The sequence below is a fragment of the Oncorhynchus kisutch genome, linkage group LG2 (assembly GCF_002021735.2).
Source record: "Oncorhynchus kisutch isolate 150728-3 linkage group LG2, Okis_V2, whole genome shotgun sequence".
NCBI lineage: Eukaryota > Metazoa > Chordata > Actinopteri > Salmoniformes > Salmonidae > Oncorhynchus > Oncorhynchus kisutch.
This window is the reverse complement of record NC_034175.2, coordinates 1,212,142-1,236,888: the sequence shown is the minus strand read 5'-3', so window position 1 is coordinate 1,236,888 and position 24,747 is coordinate 1,212,142. Positions and strand designations below refer to the sequence as shown.

At 40.4% G+C, this 24,747-nt stretch overlaps 1 protein-coding gene and 3 non-coding genes across 4 annotated transcripts in view; 3 read left to right on the top strand and 1 right to left on the bottom strand.

The window, feature by feature from the left end:
• Positions 1–5,536, bottom strand: part of LOC109884784 (protein FAM171A1) — a 36,803-nt gene extending 31,267 nt beyond the window's left edge. The window contains 1 exon segment of the mRNA XM_031803383.1: positions 5,166–5,536. Coding sequence (XP_031659243.1) covers positions 5,166–5,277 — 112 coding nt within the window. The 5' untranslated portion in view covers positions 5,278–5,536.
• A 1,950-nt stretch (positions 5,537–7,486) lies between these two features.
• On the top strand, positions 7,487–7,559 carry trnat-ugu (transfer RNA threonine (anticodon UGU)). Its single transcript has one exon. It is a non-coding gene; the product is annotated as a tRNA-Thr (tRNA).
• Positions 7,560–8,616: 1,057 nt separating this feature from the next.
• Positions 8,617–8,689, top strand: trnat-ugu (transfer RNA threonine (anticodon UGU)). The gene has a single exon. It is a non-coding gene; the product is annotated as a tRNA-Thr (tRNA).
• Positions 8,690–12,074: 3,385 nt separating this feature from the next.
• Positions 12,075–12,147, top strand: trnat-ugu (transfer RNA threonine (anticodon UGU)). The gene has a single exon. It is a non-coding gene; the product is annotated as a tRNA-Thr (tRNA).
• The last annotated feature ends 12,600 nt before the right edge of the window (positions 12,148–24,747 follow it).

The following is a 24,747-nucleotide window of genomic DNA, read 5'->3' as shown; positions in this document are numbered from 1 at the left end:
AGTCAGGGTATATGCAGCAGTTTGGTCCGCCTGGCTCGTTGCTAACTGTGAAGAAGACCATTTATTCCTAACAAAGACCGTAATTCATTTTCCAGAATTGTACATAATTATGACATAACATTAAAGGTTGTACAATGTAACAGCAATATTTAGACTTACGTATTTTATCTAACGGATGGGATACCTAACAGTTTCTTATTTCACTGAAAGAATAAACTTTTGGTTTTCAAAATGATAGTTTCCGGATTCGACCATATTAAATGACCAAAGGCTCGTATTTCTGTGTTATTATGTTATAATTAAGTCTGATTTGATATTTGATAGATCAGTCTGACTGAGCAGTGGTAGCAGCAGCAGGCTCGTAAGCATTCATTCAAACAGCACTTTAGTGCGTTTGCCAGCAGCTCTTCGCTGTGCTTCAAGCATTGAGCCGTTTATGATTCAAGCCTATCAACTCTCGAGATTAGACTGGTGTAACCGATGTGAAATGGCTAGCTACTCAGCGGGGTGCACGCTAATAGCGTTTCAATCGGTGACGTCACTCGCTCTGAGACCTTGAAGTAGTTGTTCCCCTTGCAGAGTTTGTGCAAGGAGGAGCAGGAGGAGCACTGCCAGAGCCCTGCAAAATGACCTCCAGCAGGCCACAAATGTGCATGTGTCTGCTCAAACGGTCAGAAACAGACTCCATGAGGGTGGTATGAGGGCCCAACGTCCACAGGTGGGGGTTGTGCTTACAGCCCAAAACCGTGCAGGACGTTTGGCATTTGCCAGAGAACACCAAGATTGGCAAATTCGCCACTGGCGCCCTGTGCTCTTCACAGATGAAAGCAGGTTCACACTGAGCACGTGTGACAGAAGTGACAGAGTCTGGAGACGCCGTGGAGAACGTTCTGCTGCCTGTAACATCCTCCAGCATGACCTGTTTGGCGGTGGGTCAGTCATGGTGTGGGGTGGCATTTCTTTGGGGGGCCGCACAGCCCTCCATGTGCTCGCCAGAGGTAGCCCGACTGCCATTAGGTACTGAGATGAGATCCTCAAACCCCTTGTGAGACCATATGCTGGTGAGGTTGTCCCTGGGTTCCTCCTAATGCAAGTCAATGCTAGACCTCATGTGGCTGGAGTGTGTCAGCAGTTCCTGCAAGAGGAAGGCATTGATCTTATGGACTGTCCCGCCCGTTCCCCAGACCTGAATCCAATTGAACACATCTGGGACATTATGTCTCGCTCCATCCACCAACGCCACATTGCACCACAGACTGTCCAGGAGTTGGCGGATGCTTTAGTCCAGGTCTGGGAGGAGATCCCTCAGGAGACCATCCGCCACCTCATCAGGAGCATGCCCAGGTGTTGTAGGGAGGTCATACGTGGAGGCCACAAACACTACTGAGCCTCATTTTGACTTGTTTTAAGGACATTACATCAAAGTTGGATCAGCCTGTAGTGTGGTTTTCCACTTTAATTTTGAGTGTGACTCCAAATCCAGACCTCCATGGGTTGATCAATTTGATTTCCATTGATAATTTGTGTGATTTTGTTGTCAGCACATTCAACTATGTAAAGAAAAAAGTATTTAATAAGAATATTTCATTCATTCAGTTCTAGGATGTGTTATTTTAGTGTTCCCTTTATTTTTTTGAGCAGTGTATTTAATCACCTACCAACCAGTAAGAATACTGGCTCTCACAGTCCTTTAATAAGCCCTCCTGTTCTCCACTCATTACCATTATTAACTACACCGGTTTGAACTCATTACCTGTATAAAAGACACCTGTCCACACACTCAATAAAACATACTCCAACCCCTCCACAATGGCCAAGACCAGAGAGCTGTGTAAGGACATCAGGAATAAAATTGTTGACCTGCAAAAGGCTGGGATGGGCTACAGGACAGTAGGCAAGCAGCTTGGTGAGAAGGCAACAACTGTTGGTGCAATTTTTTGAAAATGGAAGAAGTTCAAGATGACGGTCAATCACCCTCTGTCTGGGGCTCCATGCAAGATCTCACCTCGTGGGGCATCAATGATCATGAGGAAGGTGAGGTATCAGCCCAGAACTACACGGCAGGACCTGGTCAATGACAAGAGAGCTGGGACCACAGTCTCAAAGAACACCATTAGTAACACACTACACCGTCATGGATTAAAATCCTGCAGCGCACGCAAGGTCCCCCTGCTCAAGTCAGCGCATGTCCAGGCCCGTCTGAAGTTTGCCAATGACCATCTGGATGATCCAGAGGAGAAATGGAAGTAGGTCATGTGGTCTGATGAGACAAAAATATAGCTTTTTGGTCTAAACTCCACTCGCCGTGTTTGGAGGAAGAAAAAGGATGAGTACAACCTCAAGAACACCATCCCAACTGTGAAGCATGGAGGTGGAATCATTCTTTGGGGATGCTTTTCTGCAAAGGGGACAGGACGACTGCACCGTATTGAGGGGAGGATGGATGGGGCCATGTATCATGAGATCTTGGCCAACAACCTCCTTCCCTCAGTAAGAGCATTGAAGAAGGGTCGTGGCTGGGTCTTCCAGCATGACAACGACCCGAAACACACAGACAGGGCAACTAAGGAGTGGCTCCGTAAGAAGCATCTCAAGGTCCTGGAGTGGCCTAGCCAGTCTCCAGACCTGAACCCAATAGAAAATCTTTGGAGGAAGCTGAAAGTCCGTATTGCCCAGCGACAGCCCCAAAACCTGAAGGATCTGGAGAAGGTCTGTATGGAGGTGTGGGCCAAAATCCCTGCTGCGGTGTGTGCAAACCTGGTCAAGAACTACAGGAAACATATGATTTCTTTAAATGCAAACAAAGGTTTCTGTACCAAATATTAAGTTCTGCTTTTCTGATGTATCAAATACTTATGTCATGCAATAAAATGCAAATTAATTACTTAAAAATCATACAATGTGATTTTCTGGATTTTTGTTTTGGATTCCGTCTCTCACAGTTGAAGTGTACCTATGATTAAAAATTACAGACCTCTACATGCTTTGTAAGTAGGAAAACCTGCAAATTTGTCAGTGTATCAAATACTTGTTCTCCCCACTGTATATATTTACACAAAAAATATGGGGGATTGAAAAATTATGCAGACAATTACATTGATGGACACAACAATCTTTCCAATATTAAGCTGATCCACCCCTTAATTTTTTTTTATTTATTAAAAAACAATGAAATGTACAGAATTTCCAAATAATAGCTACTGTTACGATGATAGCTAGGCTATATTATCTATTTTGTGACAGAAAAAAAAACATTTAAAAAATGTAATTTGAAGGTATAGAACAGACACGGTACTTTATTCAGTGTTTTGCCTAGTGCTTTCTTCAACAAAAAGCACATTCAGTCCCTCTTAATCCATTAATTAGGTCATTGATTTCGTTCTGACAGAAACACATATGTATTACAAAATTATAGATCTGGTGGTAAACTGTTGCATCAATCCCTCAACCAATACAGGTGTTGTGCTAGTGCATGTGTTTATAAAGCACTTTTATAGTAGTCTCTGTGCACAAGCCCCGAGGATAAGCAGAGTGCTGCATTGCAGTGTGTCACATGCATAGGCACACACACAAACAAACACACTCTTCAACATGATTTGGTCTTCCTGGTACCCTGGCTGCAGTGAGTCTGTTCCCAGCTCTAGTGTATTATGGGTTGCAGTAATGAGAGTTGGATCTATAATTATGTGTCTGTCTGCATCCATGTTGCCAACTATGTGTGAGGAGAGAAGAGACAAAGCCCTCAGTATCAACAAGAGCCCCAGGGAGGGTCTGAAGGTTAAACAGAGAGAGAGAGAGAGAGAGACAGAGAGAGAGGAGAGAGAAAAACAGAGGGGTGGGGGGGTCAATCAAAATACTGAGTTGAGATGCTCAGAAGGCAACAATCATTTTCTCTAAGGAACTTAATAGGCACCTACGTCATGTGTTGACATCACGTGATAGTTGGGGACACTTAATATTTAGTTACAGACAGACAAGGACACACAAAATAGTCTAATAAATGACTGTTTGGTTAGAGACTCACACAACTACGCGCAGACACTCAGTCACAGCAATATGATTAACAAACAAAATTAGAATGAAAACTGAAGCAGCAAAACAGAGCCGCACAGTTCTCCAAGCAAAGTAGTGTGTGTGTGAGAATAAGTGAGTGAGTACATGAGAGAAACAGATACGGCTAGTCTTGGAAGCACTCTTCTCTTTAAAAAAGCAACGCTTTGGAGTGGCTGAATGAAATACATCTGCAGCAAATTCTAACTACGCTTTACAGTGTGTTGCCATTTCACTCATGTCTGTAACAACGAATAAAACCACATAATGATACAAATAGGTTCGCTGGGCCCAGCCTAAACCATTTCCAGCACTGCCCCCAATTCAGCTCCATCTCAGCAGGAGGCTGTGAAGGAAGAGGCAGTGAAGCAAAAGCCACCTGTCATATACTGCCTTTCACTCATTTATGAGAGATGGTGGTGTGTGAGATTCCTCCTCCCACTCACATCTGCAGCATCTAGCTTATAATCATGTCTGGAGGAATATCCTGCATACGTGGTCAAATTCATACACAAAATGCATGAACGTTATCTCTCTCGTGGAATACTGCTGGTCTGAAAACAATCCATTACACAATGATACATTGCATCAAAAAAACAAGGACAAGTAAAACATGTTTTAACTAAGGCTTGCACCAAAATTATCCATTACAATTGAGAGGCTGCAGAATAACTGAGCATCAACTAACGTTAGCTAACTAGCTAATGTTAGCTAGCCTCTTGCCAACAACATGCAATATCAGTTAGATCTAGCTATCTAGCTAGGTAAGATGGTGAGGTGTTTTTGTTTCAGTTGAGGACACGTTGTGAGACACAAAAGCACTTCAAACCATTCAAATAATATAATATCTTGGCTAAATGAAACATGAACAACCACAGAGAGACAACGTATGTATACAGTTTTGTGGCTGGAAAGGACAGCCAAATGAACGTTATATAACTAGCCAATTGAAAGGCTAACTAACGTAGCTAGATAACTATCTGATGTTAGCACATAAGCCACCAACGCCAAGTTATCGCTAGCTATACAAGTAGCTATCTAGCAAGACGAACATATTGGGCATAACATCTCACAAGTACTTTGAATAAAGTGAACCATTTGTATCAGCTACCTACCTTTTAGAGCGTTGTCATCTTGCAGGGTTTTGGTTACCGCTTTCCACACATTGCATCCCAAAAGACAGAGCACAATCGCTGCGGTCCTGCTCAAAACCCCGACCCTCATCATTGCAGATGTCACACACAAAAAATAGTTCAAATAAATATAAAATATTGGCAGGCTACATCAATGTATTGTAAAACACACACATGTACATCGGGCAAGACTCCATATTTTGTAGCATTAGCGTTCCCTCTATTTTCCCCTTCAGTATGTCCTGTTCAGTTCTGCATCCCACCCCTCCTGCTGCTCAGTCGGTTCTTTTTTTTCTTAAAAAAGAAAGAAAGTCACTGAAGCCAGGGCGGCCCCACGTTAACTATTCCGACACCAGACGCTGCCCCAACAGGCGCCTAGCAGAATCATTTGTGGGGTTTGACCGCCATCTCCAGGCGACTCACTGAAGTGGTTGTCTGACCACCGCAAGTTAACACGTGTTGAAGAGTTGACTGCTTTATGATGATAGTCTGTATTTGTTTTTAATTAACCATAATAACTCGCCCAAACATTTTTGATCTGAAACAATACTGATGAAATACGCCATTTAACCAGATATGTAATTCCTACTTGCTACTAAAAACTATACTGTCCACTAGCACTGAGCAATTACTGCTTTTTGAAGTCGGTTCGGTTTAAGTTCGATTATTAATACATCACGTTTCTCGATTACGATTTAGATTATTATTTTAAACATTAAATGAATTATGCATTATATGGGTTGAATGTTGTAATAACACAGAATAAAACCATGAATACAAGTCCCATGATGGTAGTGACTGCCCATTAATGCTTATTAGCCATCATTTATTGACATTACTTTAATAAAATATTTAAGTTGTTATGTATATAACATTTGTTTCATTTGATGACTATTATCTCATTCCAAGTCATCATCTCATCACTTATAAAGCTGCTGCCTATGCTGATCTGGCTTGATTTAACTTAGCTCTAAGGAAACTGCACATCATGTGCATTGAGCTCAGGAAAAAAAACAGAACAAACTGGAATTAAAATAATGTAATGTACTTGACATCAAATAGTTTAAAAAAAACGAAAAATAACAGACATTTCGGTTAATCACTCAACACTAGTTTCCACGGTGTGTAAAATTGCCTTTTTCTTCAGACAATGACATTAACTACATTAAAAACATGAGTAATACGGTACCAGTCAAAGTTTGGACACACCTACTCATTCAAGGGTTTTTCTTTATTTTTACTCATTTCTACAATGTAGAATAATAGTGAAGACAACTATGAAATAACACATATGGAATCATGTAGTAACCAAAAAAGTCTTAAACAAAACAAAATATATGTTATATTTGAGATACTTAAAAGTAGCCACCCTTTAATTTGATGACAGCTTTGCACACTCTTGGCATTCTCTCAATTAGCTTCACCTGGAAGGCTTTTACAACAGTCTTGAATGGGTTCCCACATATGCTGAGCACTTGTTGTCTGCCTTTCCTTCACTCTGTAGTACAACTCATCCCAAACCATCTCAGTTGGACTGAGGGTGGGGAATTGAAGAGTCCAGGTCATCTGATGCAGCACTCCATCACCCTCCTTATTGGTCCATGATTCACAGTGGGAACCACACATTTCACCAGATGTTGTCGGAAGAGGGTATTTCTGTCAAGAGGAGTGAAACAAGGTTGAGGGTAGCTGAAGGGTGGGACGTAAAAGAAATACAAATATATGACTAATGTCAAATATACTGTTTCCGTAATATGTTTAAAGTATGTATAAGCTAGAAATGTATAAGCTGGAAATCACTTTAGGATATTTGAAAATGTAATCATCTCCAGAATATCACTGTTTCTAAACAAGCCATAGAACACTGGTTGCAATTTCAGTTTAATCTACCAGAAAAGAATGAAGAAATCTGCCTATTTCAACAAATATTATGCCTAAAGTCAAATATACTAATTGGTTTAAAAAAAAAAACATTATTAGGGATTCTTATTTAATTTTTTACAAATTGTATAACAATTGTTGAATGATATCACAAAGACCACTTGTGAAGTTATGTCTCACGTGCAGCTAACAAAAAGTAAACAGGATGGTTTTCAGAGATTGGTGGGAGGGGTTGAGGTTAGCTGAAGTGTGGGACTAAAAATGTAAAAAAAATATATGACTAATGTCAAATATACTGTGTCCGTAATATGTTTATAGTATGTATAAGATAGAAGTAGAAGCCTAAGTATTGTTGTCCTCTTTTTTTACTCTCTGATGGGTGTTTTCTTTATAGCGTTCCTATTCTTTCTATACAGTTGTATGGCTCCATAGCTCAGTGTTTAGAGCACTGTTCTTGTAAACCAGGGGTTGTGAGTTCAATTCTCACTGGGGCCTTGATTTTGACTCTACCCTCTCTGACATTAATTTGAAACTTTACACAGTGCTGCACAGGGTGGGAGCTCAATACAGCAGAACGTTCTAAATGTGACAACAAACTGAGAGTATCACCCTGCAAAAACAGTTCTCTGCTGTACTACTACTGTAAGCGACATTGCCAAACAACCTGAGGATACGATTCCACGTTTGCCGATTCTGTCCTGGGCCGCACATCATGATTAAAAAAGGGCATCTTGCCTATGCCGCTCTGTACCATCACGAATTCATATATCTTTATGTACATATTATTTTTCCCCTTACACTTGTGTGTATAAGACAGTCGTTTTGGAATTGTTAGTTAGATTACTTGTTGGTTATTACTGCATTGTCGGAACTAGAAGCACAAGCATTTCGCTACACTCGCATTAACATCTGCTAACCATGTGTATGTGACAAATCAAATTTGATTTGATTTGATTTGAGATTGGTGGGAGGGGTTGAGGTTAGCTGAAGGGTGGGACTAAAAATGTAAAAAAATATATGACTAATGTCAAATATACTGTGTCCGTAATATGTTTATAGTATGTATAAGATAGAAGTAGAAGCCTAAGTATTGTTGTCCATTAATTTACTCCAATTAGGGGAGGGGTGGTAGGGTTAAGGGAAACTAATACAATGGAATGTTTGTAAAAAAAAAAAAAGGCATGGGGGATTGGAAATGATGCAGACAATACCGTTGAAAAAACCCACACTCTATCTGCAATATTAAAGCTGATCTACCCCTAAAAAGAACAAATAAATGGTCATGAAGGAGAGGAGACATGGAAATGAGGAGAGGAGACTATTAAAGGAGAATTCTGAAGAATGTGGACCACTAGACCAGACCTGCCTCTGGGTCACATTGACCTGGGAGAGTTTGTCATTAAATGTATAACAAAGGATGACAAGGATTCTGTTTTTACTGTAGGAGCCAGACTGGGTAACCTGCATGTTTGGTTACTTAGGTGTGTCTCTTTTTTTACTCTCTGATGGGTGTGTTCTTTATAGCGTTCCTATTCTTTCGATAGAGTTGTATGGCTCCATAGCTCAGTGTTTAGAGCACTGGTTTTGTAAACCAGGGGTTGTGAGTTCAATTCTCACTGGGGCCTTGATTTTGACTCTACCCTCTCTGACATTAATTTGAAACTTTACACAGTGCTGCACAGGGTGGGAGCTCTATACAGCAGAAAGTTCTAAATTTGAAAACAGTGTGGTGTCAGGACATTGATTTGATTTGACATTGCCAAACAACCTGAGGATACGATTCCACGTTTGAAACTTCACACAGTTAATTTGAAACTTTACACAGTGCTGCACAGGGTGGGAGCTCTATACAGCAGAACGTTCTAAATGTGACAACAAACTGAGAGTATCACCCTGCAAAAACAATTCTCTGCTGTACTACTACTGTAAGCGACATTGCCAAACAACCTGAGGATACGATTCCACGTTTGCCGATTGCCGATTCTGTCCTGGGCCGCACATCATGATTAAAAAAGGGCTGAAACTAGAGACAGGAGTAGCAGAGGTCATGTAAACCAGCGATGCATGTTGAAAGAATAACAATGTTAACTAGACCTTTTCCTTATATTAACTGTAAGATAAAAGTTGTATTTAAATCCAAACTGGTTTTCCAGCAGATTAGTTACAATGACTCACCCCATGAACAAGAATAGACTTTTCCCCTTTATTGATATTGCAACCTCTCACTTTCGGATATTTGAAAATGTAATCATCTTCAGTTTATCACTGTTTCTAAACAAGCCATAGAACACTGGTTGCAATTTCAGTTTAATCTACCAGAAAATAATGAAGAAATCTGTCTATTTCAACAAATATTATGCCTAAAGTCAAATATACTAATTGGTAAAAAAAAAAAAAAACATTATTAGGGATTTTTAGTTTATTTTTTACAAATTGTATAACAATTGTTGAATGATATCACAAAAACCACTTGTGGAGTTGTGTCTCACGTGCAGCTAACAAAAAGTCAACGGGATGGTTTTCAGAGATAAAACATTTAAACGTGTTAACCCTCGCAAGGCTGCAGGCCCAGACGGCATCCCCAGCCGCGCCCTCAGAGCATGCGCAGACCAGCTGGCTGGTGTGTTTACGGACATATTCAATCAATCCCTATCCCAGTCTGCTGTTCCCACATGCTTCAAGAGGGCCACCATTGTTCCTGTTCCCGAGAAAGCTAAGGTAACTGAGCTAAACGACTACCGCCCCGTAGCACTCACTTCCGTCATCATGAAGTGCTTTGAGAGACTAGTCAAGGACCATATCACCTCCACCCTACCTGACACCCTAGACCCACTCCAATTTGCTTACCGCCCAAATAGGTCCACAGACGATGCAATCTCAACCACACTGCACACTGCCCTAACCCATCTGGACAAGAGGAATACCTATGTGAGAATGCTGTTCATCGACTACAGCTCGGCATTTAACACCATAGTACCCTCCAAGCTCGTCATCAAGCTCGAGACCCTGGGTCTCGACCCCGCCCTGTGCAACTGGGTACTGGACTTCCTGACGGGCCGCCCCCAGGTGGTGAGGGTAGGCAACAACATCTCCACCCCGCTGATCCTCAACACTGGGGCCCCACAAGGGTGCGTTCTGAGCCCTCTCCTGTACTCCCTGTTCACCCACGACTGCGTGGCCACGCACGCCTCCAACTCAATCATCAAGTTTGCGGACGACACAACAGTGGTAGGCTTGATTACCAACAACGACGAGACGGCCTACAGGGAGGAGGTGAGGGCCCTCGGAGAGTGGTGTCAGGAAAATAACCTCACACTCAACGTCAACAAAACTAAGGAGATGATTGTGGACTTCAGGAAACAGCAGAGGGAACACCCCCCTATCCACATCGATGGAACAGTAGTGGAGAGGGTAGCAAGTTTTAAGTTCCTCGGCATACACATCACAGACAAACTGAATTGGTCCACCCACACAGACAGCATCGTGAAGAAGGCGCAGCAGCGTCTCTTCAACCTCAGGAGGCTGAAGAAATTCGGCTTGTCACCAAAAGCACTTCAACTTCAACAAACTTCTACAGATGCACAATCGAGAGCATTCTGGCGGGCTGTATCACCGCCTGGTACGGCAACTGCTCCGCCCACAACCGTAAGGCTCTCCAGAGGGTAGTGAGGTCTGCACAATGCATCACCGGGGGCACTACCTGCCCTCCAGGACACCTACACCATCCGATGTTACAGGAAGGCCATAAAGATCATCAAGGACAACAACCACCCGAGCCACTGCCTGTTCACCCCGCTATCATCCAGAAGGCGAGGTCAGTACAGGTGCATCAAAGCTGGGACCGAGAGACTGAAAAACAGCTTCTATCTCAAGGCCATCAGACTATTAAACAGCCACCACTAACATTGAGTGGCTGCTGCCAACACACTGACTCAACTCCAGCCACTTTAATAATGGGAATTGATGGGAAATTATGTAAAATATATGACTAGCCACTTTAAACAATGCTACCTAATATAATGTTTACATACCCTACATTATTCATCTCATATGTATACGTATATACTGTACACTATATCATCTATTGCATCTTTATGTAATACATGTATCACTAGACATTTTAACTATGCCACTTTGTTTACATACTCATCTCATATGTATATACTGTACTCGATACCATCTACTGCATCTTGCCTATGCCGCTCTGTACCATCACGAATTCATATATCTTTATGTACATATTCTTTTTCCCCTTACACTTGTGTGTATAAGACAGTCGTTTTGGAATTGTTAGTTAGATTACTTGTTGGTTATTACTGCATTGTCGGAACTAGAAGCACAAGCATTTCGCTACACTCGCATTAACATCTGCTAACCATGTGTATGTGACAAATCAAATTTGATTTGATTTGATTTGAGATTGGTGGGAGGGGTTGAGGTTAGCTGAAGGGTGGGACTAAAAATGTAAAAAAATATATGACTAATGTCAAATATACTGTGTCCGTAATATGTTTATAGTATGTATAAGATAGAAGTAGAAGCCTAAGTATTGTTGTCCATTAATTTACTCCAATTAGGGGAGGGGTGGTAGGGTTAAGGGAAAATAATACAATGGAATATTTGTAAAAAAAAAAAAAGTATGGGGGATTGGAAATGATGCAGACAATTACGTTGAAAAAACCCACACTCTATCTGCAATATTAAAGCTGATCTACCCCTAAAAAGAACAAATAAATGGTCATGAAGGAGAGGAGACATGGAAATGAGGAGAGGAGACTATTAAAGGAGAATTCTGAAGAATGTGGACCACTAGACCAGACCTGCCTAAGGGTCACATTGACCTGTGAGAGTTTGTCATTAAATGTATAACAAAGGATGACAAGGATTCTGTTATTACTGTAGGAGCCAGACTGGGTAACCTGCATGTTTGGTTACTTAGGTGTGTCTCTTTTTTTACTCTCTGATGGGTGTGTTCTTTATAACGTTCCAATTCTTTCTATACAGTTGTATGGCTCCATAGCTCAGTGGTTAGGGCACTGGTCTTGTAAACCAGGGGTCGTGAGTTCAATTCTCACTGGGGCCTTGATTTTGACTCTACCCTCTCTGACATTAATTTGAAACTTTACACAGTGCTGCACAGGGTGGGAGCTCAATACAGCAGAAAGTTCTAAATTTGAAAACAAACTGAGAGTATCACCCTGCAAAAACAGTTCTCTGCTGTACTACTACTGTAAGCGACATTGCCAAACAACCTGAGGATACGATTCCACGTTTGAAACTTCACACAGTTCATTTGAAACTTTACACAGTGCTGCACAGGGTGGGAGCTCTATACAGCCTTGATTGGGGCCTTGATTTTGACTCTACCGTCTCTGACATTAATTTGAAACTTTACACAGTGCTGCACAGGGTGGGAGTTCCCATTTCTCTCTCTCTCTTTTCAGCAGAAAGATCTAAATGTGACAACAAACTGACAAATTCGCCTGCAAAAATAATTCTCTGCTGTACTACTACTGTAAAAGACGTTGCCAAAGAAACTGAGGATGCAATTCCATGTTTGCCGATTCTGTCCTGGGCTGCCCATCATGATTAAAAAAGGGCTGAAACTAGAGACAGGAGTAGCAGAGGTCATGTAAACCAGTGATGCATGTTGAAAGAATAACTAAATTAATTTGAACTTTTCCTTATATTAACTGTAACTCAGTAAAAACTTTTCAATTGTTGCTTGTTGCGTATATTTTTTTGTTCAGTATAGTAAATAATAGCTACTTCTGAGAAAGTATTAAAACTTCTTAAGCCTAGGGGGCAGTATTCTGAATTTCTGCCTGAACGACGTGCCCAAAGTATACTGCCTGTTACTCAGGCCCAGAAGCTAGGAAATGCAAATAATTGGTAGAATGTGATTGAAAACATTTTAGTGTTTCTAAACTGTTACAAAAAATGTCTGTGAGTATAACAGAATTGATATGGCAGGCGAAAACTTTTTTTTTTTAGGTAACAGGCCTTTCCAATGCAAGTCTATGGGTCTGCATATAAAAATTCCTCCCAGATTGAAGTACCTATGGATTCCACTAGATGTCAACCGTCTTTAAACAAGGGTTCAGGCTTGTTTGTTTAAAAACGAACAAGTAATAGTAGTTTTTCCCAAGGGAGCTCGTGAATGACAGCGCGCTATTCGTTATTTTCCTTTTTTTAGGTAACAGGCCTTTCCAATGCAAGTCTATGGGTCTGCATATAAAAATTCCTCCCAGATTGAAGTACCTATGGATTCCACTAGATGTCAACCGTCTTTAAACAAGGGTTCAGGCTTGTTTGTTTAAAAACGAACAAGTAATAGTAGTTTTTCCCAAGGGAGCTCGTGAATGACAGCGCGCTCTTCGTTATTTTCCTTTCCTATTGAACACCGTTCTTTCCGTCTGAAATCTGATCCTTTATTTACATATTAGGGTACCTGGGGATTGAATAGAACATTGTTTGACTTGTATGAACAATGTTTACAGGTAGCTTTTGGATTCCTTTGTATGCATGTTGGAGGAGTGGATTACTGAAATAAATGGTGTCAACCAAACTTACTTTTTGGAGATAAAGAAGAACTTTATCGAACAAAACAAACATTCATTGTATAGCTGGGACCATTGGGACGGCAAACAGAGGAAGATCTTCAAAGGTAAGTGATTTATTTAATCGCTATTTGCGATTTTGTGAAGCCTGTGCTGATTGAAAAAATATTGTCCTGTCCTCAGATAATCACATGGTATGCTTTTGCCGTAAAGCCTTTTTTAAAATCTGGCAACGCATTTGGATTAACAAGAAGTTAACTTTTTAGGGATAGGGGGCAGCATTTTCACTTTGGATGAATTGCGTGCCCATAGTGAACTGCCTCCTACTCTGTCCCAGATGCTAATATATGCATATTATTATTACCATTGGATAGAAAACACTCTGAAGTTTCTAAAACTGTTTGAATTATGTCTGTGAGTATAACAGAACTCATATGGCAGGCAAACGTCCAAACAGGAAGTGGAAATTCTGGGGCTGGTTGATTTTCAACTCATTGCCTATTCACATCCCAGTAAGATATGGATCTGTTCACACTTCCTACGCCTTCCACTAGATGTCAACAGTCAGTAGAACGTGGAATGAAGCCTCTAGTGTGATGTGGGACCGGATGGCAGCCATTTGAGTCAGTGGTCTGGCAGAATGCCAGTTCCTGGTCAGGAGCATTTCTCATGATATCGTCATGCGTTCCATTACTCTCTAGACAAAAACGAATGTTCCGGGTGGAACGTTATTGAATATTAATGATAATAACATCCTGAAGATTGATTCTCTACTTAGTTTGACCAACTTATTCGACCTGGAATATAACTTTTTGAAGTTTTCGTCCGAGTTCGCATGGACTGGTGCCAGTGTTTGAAGATGTGAACTAAATGTGCTAGCAAAAGTAGCTATTTGGACACTAGTAGTGGACATTATCGAACAAAACAACGATTTATTGCGGAACTAGGATTCCTGGCACTGCATTCTGATGAAAGATCATCAAAGATAAGAGAATATTTATGAAGTAATTTCGTATTTCTTTTGACCCCAACATGGGGGAGAAATGTTGTGTATCTCTGAGCGCCATCTCAGATTATTGCATGGTATGCTTTTTCCGTAAAGTTAAAAAATAATCTGACACAGCGGTTGCATTAACTTCATATTGCTGCAGGGGCAGTATTGAGTAGCTTGGATGAAAAGGTGCCCATTGTAAACGGCCAGCTCCTCGGTCTCAGTTGCTAATATATGCATATTATTAGTAGTATTTGATAGAAAACACTCTAAAGTTTCCAAAACTGTCAAAATATTGTCTGTGAGTATAACAGAACTGATATTGCAGGTGAAATCCTGAGGAAAATCAAAGCAGGAAGTGGCTTCTATTTTGAAAACTACATGTTCCATAGCCTCCTTTTGCTCCATTTAAAGGGATATGAACCAGATTCCTTTTCCTATCGCTTGCTCAAGGTGTCAACAGTCTTCAGACATAGTTTCAGGCATTTATTTAGAAAAATGAGCCAGAACGATAACATTGTGTCAAGTGGTCACATGAGTTTTGCTTGCGCAACAGAATTTGGACAGCCATTGTTTTCCCCTCTCCTACTGTGAAAGACATTTGCGGTTGATATATTATCGATTATATATTTTTAAAACAACCTGAGGATTGATTATAAAAAAAGTTTGACATGTTTCTGTGGACATAATGGAAACTATTTGGAATTTTCGTCTGTGTTGTCGTGACCGCTCTTTCCTGTGGATTTCTGAACATAACGCGACAAACAAACGGAGGTATTTTGGATATAAAATCATCTTTATGGAACAAACGGAACATTTGTTGTGTAACTGGGAGTCTCGTGTGTGAAAACATCCGAAGATCATCAAAGGTAAACGATTAATTTGATTGCTTTTCTGATATTCGTGACCGAGCTACTGGATGGTCGCCAAGCGTATGTAGTACATTGGGTGTCAAGTTCGTGAAAATTTGGCATCAAGTTTGAATGAAAGATTTATAGATACTATTGGGGGTATAGTACCTAGTTGTATCGCCTAGAGTTTCTTTAGATTAGATAGGACAGGGATATAGTGTTTGAATAGATATTAAGATGACTAATAGAGATTGAGAAAAGTCTAGAAATTAATGGAGGTAAAGATGGAAAGGATTGAAAGAAGAAAGGAGAAAAATTATACAGACGATGGGTAGAAGAGTGCAACGGGCTCCCAGTTGATGCCTGGTATAATGCTGAAGGCGCTGAAGCGTAAAACATACAAAACCTGTTCCGAGTGGAAACAGGGAGGAGAGCCGAGTAAGGGTAAAATCAAGGAAGAAATGGAGAAGGCTAAACTAAAGGAGCGCATAGGCTTGGCTATGCTGGAGAAACTTAAGAAAATGTGTAAAGAGGGACAGCCCACCCAATCCGGGTTGTATCCGCCCATGACTTCTATCATGATTTGATACGGTCGCTAATGTTTGTATAAGATATAAACTGAAAGTTTTAATAGCTTGTTTGGTTCAAATTGATAGAAGGGATATATTGAACTTTTTTGAATACATTGTTTAGGTTAAATTGAAAGACCCATCCATTCTAAATAATAGAGGTACGATGTGGATGGAATACGTTGTCTAAGTGGTCTGCTGGAATAACGTATTGGGAATGGAGTCGTATTCAAAATGCTGAATCATAGAAGAGACAGTTGGATTCTAAATAATAACGAAGAGACAATTACGATAGAGTTGTGCCCATCGAAATACATGGTACGTTAACATTTTGGGGTAGAGAAAGTCGGAAAGTTAAACTGCGTCATTACGTTGGATACACAATAACGTTACTCAAATTGATTTGACCGTTTTCAGGTACACTCTTTTCTGTACTCCTGGCAGTACAATTTTGATTGAGAGATGTTGATTGATGTTGTAAGTTCTATTCAAGATCCAACAGTTGTGATAAATGGGTTTGGTTTATCGAACCCGTACTACCGCTACTGCAGTTAGCCAACAATGATTTGCAATTCGTTAAAAGTTGCTGAGGCCTGGGCTGGGCTGAGCGCCTGTTGCTGAGATCACTCACAATGCACTTTTGCAGCCAGGCAAGGATGTTGTGACTGAGGGTGACAGAGAAAATTGTTTGTGTCATTTAGAGGGAAAATGCGTGCATTATAGCTTTGAGTCACTTTTCAGAAAAAGTTCCAAATACATTTTTAAAAGTAGCTGAATATCGTCAGGATAGTCTGAAAAGATGCTAAAACTAGCAACAAAATTGCTAGGTGGCCATCACAGATTGGTGGTGTTCACTGGGCTATATTTGGCTATAAGAGAGGGAGGTCTGAATAGTTGAATCGTAAAGAGTTGTGGTAGTTCCCGGTTATTGATTTTTGGTTTGATTGTTTAGGTAACACCAGTGAATTTGAACAAGAAGTTAACGTTTACTAACATTAGAATCTGTTTTCATTATGGGGAACAATGAAAGGTCCACAAAGTGGATTGCAGGTTGAGTTTATTTTATGTTAAAGGGACAGTGCACATTTATCGCAGCACGTTTATCGCAGCATTTTGGGGAGACAATTTGGAGAAATACTCAATGATATGAGGATTCTGTGTTATGCACTATAGCCCGTTACCATATATGTGATTGAATATTATCTGCTGTTGGCTTGTGTGGATGTATGTATGTGTTATGCAACATACAGTGCCTTGCGAAAGTATTCGGCCCCCTTGAACTTTGCAACCTTTTGCCACATTTCAGGCTTCAAACATAAAGATATAAAACTGTATTTTTTTGTGAAGAATCAACAACAAGTGGGACACAATCATGAAGTGGAATGACATTTATTGGATATTTCAAAAACTGAAAAATTGGGCGTGCAAAATTATTCAGCCCCCTTAAGTTAATACTTTGTAGCGCCACCTTTGGCTGCGATTACAGCTGTAAGTCGCTTGGGGTATGTCTCTATCAGTTTTGCACATCGAGAGACTGAAATGTTTTCCAATTCCTCCTTGCAAAACAGCTCGAGCTCAGTGAGGTTGGATGGAGAGCATTTGTGAACAGCAGTTTTAGTTCTTTCCACAGATTCTCGATTGGATTCAGGTCTGGAATTTGATTTGGCCATTCTAACACCTGGATATGTTTATTTTTGAACCATTCCATTGTAGATTTTGCTTTATGTTTTGGATCATTGTCTTGTTGGAAGACAAATCTCCGTCCCAGCCTCAGGTCTTTTGCAGACTCCATCAGGTTTTCTTCCAGAATGGTCCTGTATTTGGCTCCATCCATCTTCCCATCAATTTTAACCATCTTCCCTGTCCCTGCTGAAGAAAAGCAGGCCCAAACCATGATGCTGCCACCACCATGTTTGACAGTGGGGATGGTGTGTTCTAGGTGATGAGCTGTGTTGCTTTTACGCCAAACATAACGTTTTGCATTGTTGCCAAAAAGTTCAATTTTGGTTTCATCTGACCAGAGCACCTTCTTCCACATGTTTGGTGTGTCTCCCAGGTGGCTTGTGGCAAACTTTAAACAACACTTTTTATGGATATCTTTAAGAAAAGGCTTTCTTCTTGCCACTCTTCCATAAAGGCCAGATTTGTGCAATATACGACTGATTGTTGTCCTATGGACAGAGTCTCCCACCTCAGCTGTAGATCTCTGCAGTTCATCCAGAGTGATCATGGGCCTCTTGGCTGCATCTCTGATCAGTCTTCTCCTTGTATGAGCTGAAAGTTTAGAGGGACGGCCAGGTCTTGGTAGATTTGTAGTGGTCTGATACTCCTTCCATTTCAATATTATCGCTTGCACAGTGCTCCTTGGGATGTTTAAAGCTTGGGAAATCTTTTTGTATCCAAATCTGGCTTTAAACTTCTTCACAACAGTATCTCGGACCTGCCTGGTGTGTTCCTTGTTCTTCATGATGCTCTCTGCGCTTTTAACGGACCTCTGAGACTATCACAGTGCAGGTGCATTTATACGGAGACTTGATTACACACAGGTGGATTGTATTTATCATCATTAGTCATTTAGGTCAACATTGGATCATTCAGAGATCCTCACTGAACTTCTGGAGAGAGTTTGCTGCACTGAAAGTAAAGGGGCTGAATAATTTTGCACGCCCAATTTTTCAGTTTTTGATTTATTAAAAAAGTTTGAAATATCCAATAAATGTCGTTCCACTTCATGATTGTGTCCCACTTGTTGTTGATTCTTCACAAAAAGATACAGTTTTATATCTTTATGTTTGAAGCCTGAAATGTGGCAAAAGGTCGCAAAGTTCAAGGGGGCCGAATACTTTCGCAAGGCACTGTAGCTGACTTTAAACATTGTTAACAGTTTCAGGGCCATGGGCCTTTCTCATGATGGAAAAATACAGAATAACATGAAGACAGGGACTGTGCAATGAGTTGGGGGGGGCACATTCAGAACGTAGTGTTGCGAGAACAAACTGTCTTTTGTTAGATAACAGGAGCCAGGTGCGAGATAACGGTATCGAGCATGAGCGCATAGATATTCTTCACAGCAACAGTTACATCTATCAACTGGAGCGCCCGGGGGCCGGGACCAGCTCTGCGCCAACAATCAACGATAGGCTGGGTGAGTCTAAACCACGCCCAGTCTCTACTCTGACAGGCCGGCTCGGAAGCAGGAACTATTTCTGTCAGAGTATATTTATAATATTTTTGTCAAGAACAAGTCAGTTCTCTGTTTTGCCCTGCGAGGTGGGACAGAGAGCCCGTATATACGAAAATTGCATTTACCACTTATTGCTTAGCTAATAAAAAATACATAGCAGACAATCGGTGACTCTTTGTCATATTTATCCTGATACCAGATTTGAGTTGACGCAACCCTGACAATGAGTTACATGAAACATTGAGGAAATTTAAAACAAATAATTTAAGAGGGTACAATGGTATTATCAGAATTATTAGGTTTTGTTTGTAGTAAACGTTTGGGTTTGAGGGGATTTCATTAGTACAGCCCAGCGACAAGATATCTTAAAGGGATACACTCACATATAGAATATTAGAAGTTTTGTTTTCTGAGTTTTTCACTAAACACGTGAACTCTTTAGATAAAGGGTTCTTTAATATGTCTAATATAGTATGGAACATGACTGTAAAAGGGTGGTGTAACCTTTGACTTCTATCATGGCTTTCTCTTGTGGTCTAATCAGCCACAGGGGAGGGCCATTTGGATAATGAATTTGTGGTAATTTGGGATACTGGTTTTAAAGGTAAATTAATTGTAATGGAGTTTATAGCTCTTAGACATAATTATAGTTTGAACCACAGAGGAGAAAGTGGAATTAAGGCAGGGTAAATTATGGGGAGCGGGGGAATAAACTCTAGTGAGGAAGAGGTTCAGGATTCTGTTTTAACCTGACAAAGATGTTGGTTCCCAATTGGGGACCAGCCCCCCCACCGTCAGCTGGAACGGTGGCGCACGGAATGCAAAAATATTCTTAGAAATATTTTACCTCCACACATTAACAAGTCCAATAGCTCAAATGAAAGATAAACAACTTGTTATCTAGCCAGCAAGTCAGATTTCTAAAATGTTTTACGGCGAAAACATAGCACATATTTATGTCAAACCACCACCGAAGACACACCGAAGACACAGCTAATTTCCATAGCCAAATTGAACAAAATATGCAATCACCAAACGCAGGATTAAAAGAAGAAAAAAATTCACTAACCTTTTGAAATCTTCATCAGATGACAGTAATATAACATGTTACACAGTACATTTATGTTTTTTTCAATAATATGCTATAAATATCCATAAATCTCTGTTTACAATGACGCCATGTTAAAAAAATGCTACTCAAATGTCCGGAGAAATGACGATGGCTTCGGCACACGCCGTCAGCTAACATGGAATACACAACATAAACTTTGACTAAATATGCATGTTCTACATATATATAGAAAGATACACTTCTTCTAAATGCAATCGCTGTGTAACATTTATTTTTAACTTTACAGATTTCGTTCACTAGGCTATAATGTGAGTCGTCGCTCAGGAATTAGCATTTTGGCTCCTCTATCTCGGAGTCCACAGAAACCCAAATTTAACACATAAATGTTCCCTTACCTTTGCTGTTCTTCCATCAGAAGACCTGGAAGGGTTTATACTTACCAAAAACAGCTTTAGTTTTGAAGTCTGTGTCTTTCGGTTATCAAACACAACATATTTCGGTTGAAATGCAGCCAAAAAGTAAAGTTGGTGCGCACCAAAACGTCGAAAGTACATGTTATATGTCGACTAAACTTGTCAAACTTGGTTCAGAACACAGCGTTACCATGCTATATAGCTTCACAGCAATTCTCAAGACGAAGAGAAACACAGGCATCGTTTAATCAATCTTGGAAGAAAGACACCACCGGAGCAGAACGCGCATGAGAGTAACCTGTTTTCTCGCGTGACCGAAAGGATTCAGCCCGTCATTACTCTCGTGAGCACGCGATTCACACAATGAGAAGCCCCATTGAAAGCGGACACCGCGCTGAAGGCATAGGCACTATTCCCAGGACTGTAGGTGCTTGGGAAGGGTGGGGGCGATGACGTCAAAGTTGGGCCAAGTTTTTGGATGACAAGTTCTGCTTTACTTACAGACATAATTTAAACGGTTTTAGAAGCTTTAGAGTGTTTTCTATTCAATAATCATTTTTAATTGCATATATTAGCAATTTTTGACAGATTTTTTTTCTGTTTACCATGGGCACACAATCACCCCAAAGGGGGCAGCAATCAGCCCTATCCTTAACAGTTACATTGGCTGTGAAGGTTTCGATTTGGCTGATATTGATTTAGTATTACAACAGGAACAGAAATCTGTCACGACTTCTACCGAAGTCGTTGCCTCTCCTTGTTCGGGCGGTGCTCGGCGGTCGACGTCACTGGCCTTCTAGCCATCATTGATCCATTTTTCATTTTCCATTGGTTTTGTCTTGTCTTCCCACACACCTGTTTTTAATCCCATTCATTACCTGTTGTGTATTTAACCCTCTGTTTCCTCTCATGTCTTTGTCAGAGATTGTTTTATTGTCAAGTGTTGTTAGATGTTGGATAGGTGCGCGACAGGTCCTCGTACCCATGTTCGTTTATGTATGTACGTATTTAGTGTTTGGAGCATGTTAAGTGGACTTATATTAACCTCTCTGCGCACGGAACGGGCTAGGGGCTGAAATTCCACAACATAAGGTGATCGCTACATAAATAGTCATATTAAACATTCATGAAAATACAAGTGTCGAAAGCCTAGAATCTTGCTAATCCAACTGCGTTGTCAGATTTAAAAAAGGATTTACTGCGAAAGAATACGATGCAATTATCTGAGCATAGAGCCCCATAAAAAACAACCATTTTAACCAGCACAGGCATAACATAATCACAAACTGCATTAAAATAAATCGTTTACCTTTGACGATCTTCGTCTGTTTGCAATTCCAATGCTCATTGTTATAAAATGAATGTTTTGTTTGATAAAATCCGTTTTTATAGCCTAAAACAAAACATTTTGTGAACCGCTTGTGTCGTGAATTCCGTCTCATTCCATTTTCGACGACACATTCCAGGTAAATAACCCACACAGAACGTGACTTTTCCAGTCATGTTTGGTTTCACTGCAATCAACTGGTTTGTTTGTAACACAATCAAAATGATGGGCCATTTCACGGGACGTATTGACTGAAAGAAACCGATTTGAAGACAACAAGTCATGACATCATTGTGCACCAATGATTTGCCCGCTGTTTCGTTGATTGACTGTCTTTTAACCCAATGACCACTGATCGTCTTGAAATCTAGCTGGGTAGATAGCCAATGAGCTGAGGTAAACGGCAATAGGTCAAGTTTATGTGTTGCAAGACCAACCCATGTAGTAAGCTCCAGCGTAAAGAGTCATTCGCTATTGAAGTTTCATACCGGAAGGAGAAACACATATTACGCACTGCATTGTTTGGTAAACGTGCCGATTCAGCTGTTTATATATGAATCAGTTTGGCGACTAAGTCAGGGAAAGCTACATCTAAGTCTAGATATACAGATGTACACACAATTTTAGAATAAATTGATTGGGAAAGTGAGACAGAGATTGTTGTAGGACGATTCATTTAGCGATTGTGGAGGAATATTTTTTGAACTGGAGAGGACATCGTTTTGGACTGGTAATTCTTATCATGCTAATGCCCTTGTTTGAAATTAATAATATAAAATATTATTCGTGATTTTTTATTTATTTTAGAAGCAATATATAAACATGTAATGTCATGAAATGTGAGATGCGTGTGTCTGCCACCCCACCCCAACCCACATGAAATAGCCTATTTGAGGCTGTTGAGGGGAGGGGAGGGCAGGCCCACAACAATGGCAAAAGTGAAATGGAGACAGTAGATACAGCTGGTCTGTTGTAATATAATAAAGACAGTAGATCTAGCTGGTCTGTCATAATATAATAGAGACAGTAGATCTAGCTGAAATGTCATAATATAAAAGAGACCGTAGATCTAGCAGGTCATAATAATATATTCAACCTTATGTTCCCGATACTCCATATATATATCTGTTTATTATACCTGTTGAATAAGGGCTCATATGTGAAACTATTCTTACAGAACATTTTCTTTCACAGTGACACTGACTCCGAATGGGAGTCTTATGTGAATTTAAGTATGCTCTCTCTAATTCTCTCTTTCTCTCTCTCTGAGGACCTGAGGCCAAGGACCATGCGTCAGGACTACCTGGCATGATGACTCCTTGCTGTCCCCAGTCCACCTGGCCTTGCTGCTGTTCCAGTTTCAACTGTTCTGCCTGCGGCTATGGAACCCTAAACTGTTCATTTTTACTCTTGAGGTGCTGTCCTGTTGCACCCTCTACAACCACTGTGATCTTGTGATCTCCACCCGGCACAGCCAGAAGAGGACTGGCCACCCCTCATAGCCTGGTTCCTCTCTAGGTTTCTTCCTAGGTTTTTGCCTTTCTAGGGAGTTTTTCCTAGCCACCGTGCTTCTACACCTGCATTGCTTGCTGTTTGGGGTTTTAGGCTGGGGCTATATAAATATATTTGATTTTATAGAGGACTGAGGGTCTTCCAAATATTGAAAGTGTGTAAATAGTTACCCATGTTATTTTGTAAATGTTTATATATATATTTTTTCATATTTTGTTTGAAATGTTTGGACAAAGATTACAGGTAACTTATTAGATATTTTGTAGTCATGTTGCACGAGTTGGAACCGGTGTTTTTCTGAATCCAACGCTCCGAATAAATTGACATTTTGGAGATATAACGATGGAATTAATCCAACAAAAGGACCATTTGTCATGTTTATGGGACATATTGGAGTACCGACAGAAGAAGCTCTTCAAAGGTAAGGCATGAATTATATCGTTATTTCTGAGTTTTGTGTCGCGCCTGGAGGGATGAAATTTGATTGTCTGTGTTTGTTTGATGGGGTGCTGTCCTCAGATAATAGCATGGTTTTCTTTCACCGTAAAACCCTTCGATTAACAAGAAGTAAAGCGTTAATTTGGTGTATTGCACTTGTGAATGTATGAAAGTTAAATATTCTAATTTAATTTGAATTTTGGGCTCTGCCATTTCACCGAATGTTGTCAAATCATCCCGTTAATGGGATTTGATCCCTAAGAAGTTTAATTCAACTGTGCAGGCACCTATCAGTGTTGTTTGGTTAGCAGTGTTTCTGTAGCACATGAGATGGAGTTTGAAAAATAAATGGCCACTGGATTGATGCAAATAATCATGATATCATTCTGACAGGTAGGCATGCTTTCTCATGTTCTATTGGTTTTCTTTCAACTTACTTTCATTGTAGGCAGCCAAAGGAATTATCCTAATCATATTATCAACCCATGACAGTTATTGCATCTTTAAATCTCACCACTTTCTAACAGATATTCCCACCTCTGTCCATGAAACAGCTCACGTGTGGTGCACATTTTAGAAAGGTGTTAGCCCCAAATTGCATTTTGTAATATTCACACAGTCGTGTGTACATTGTTGCGCGTAAAATATGAAGAAATAATATTTTAGCAATATTTTAAGCTAAACAGTCCAATCTGTCCCATCAGCCCTATTAATTGATAAGTTGGATACCTCCACTACACTGCTTTGACAGGTATCAGTGGGGATT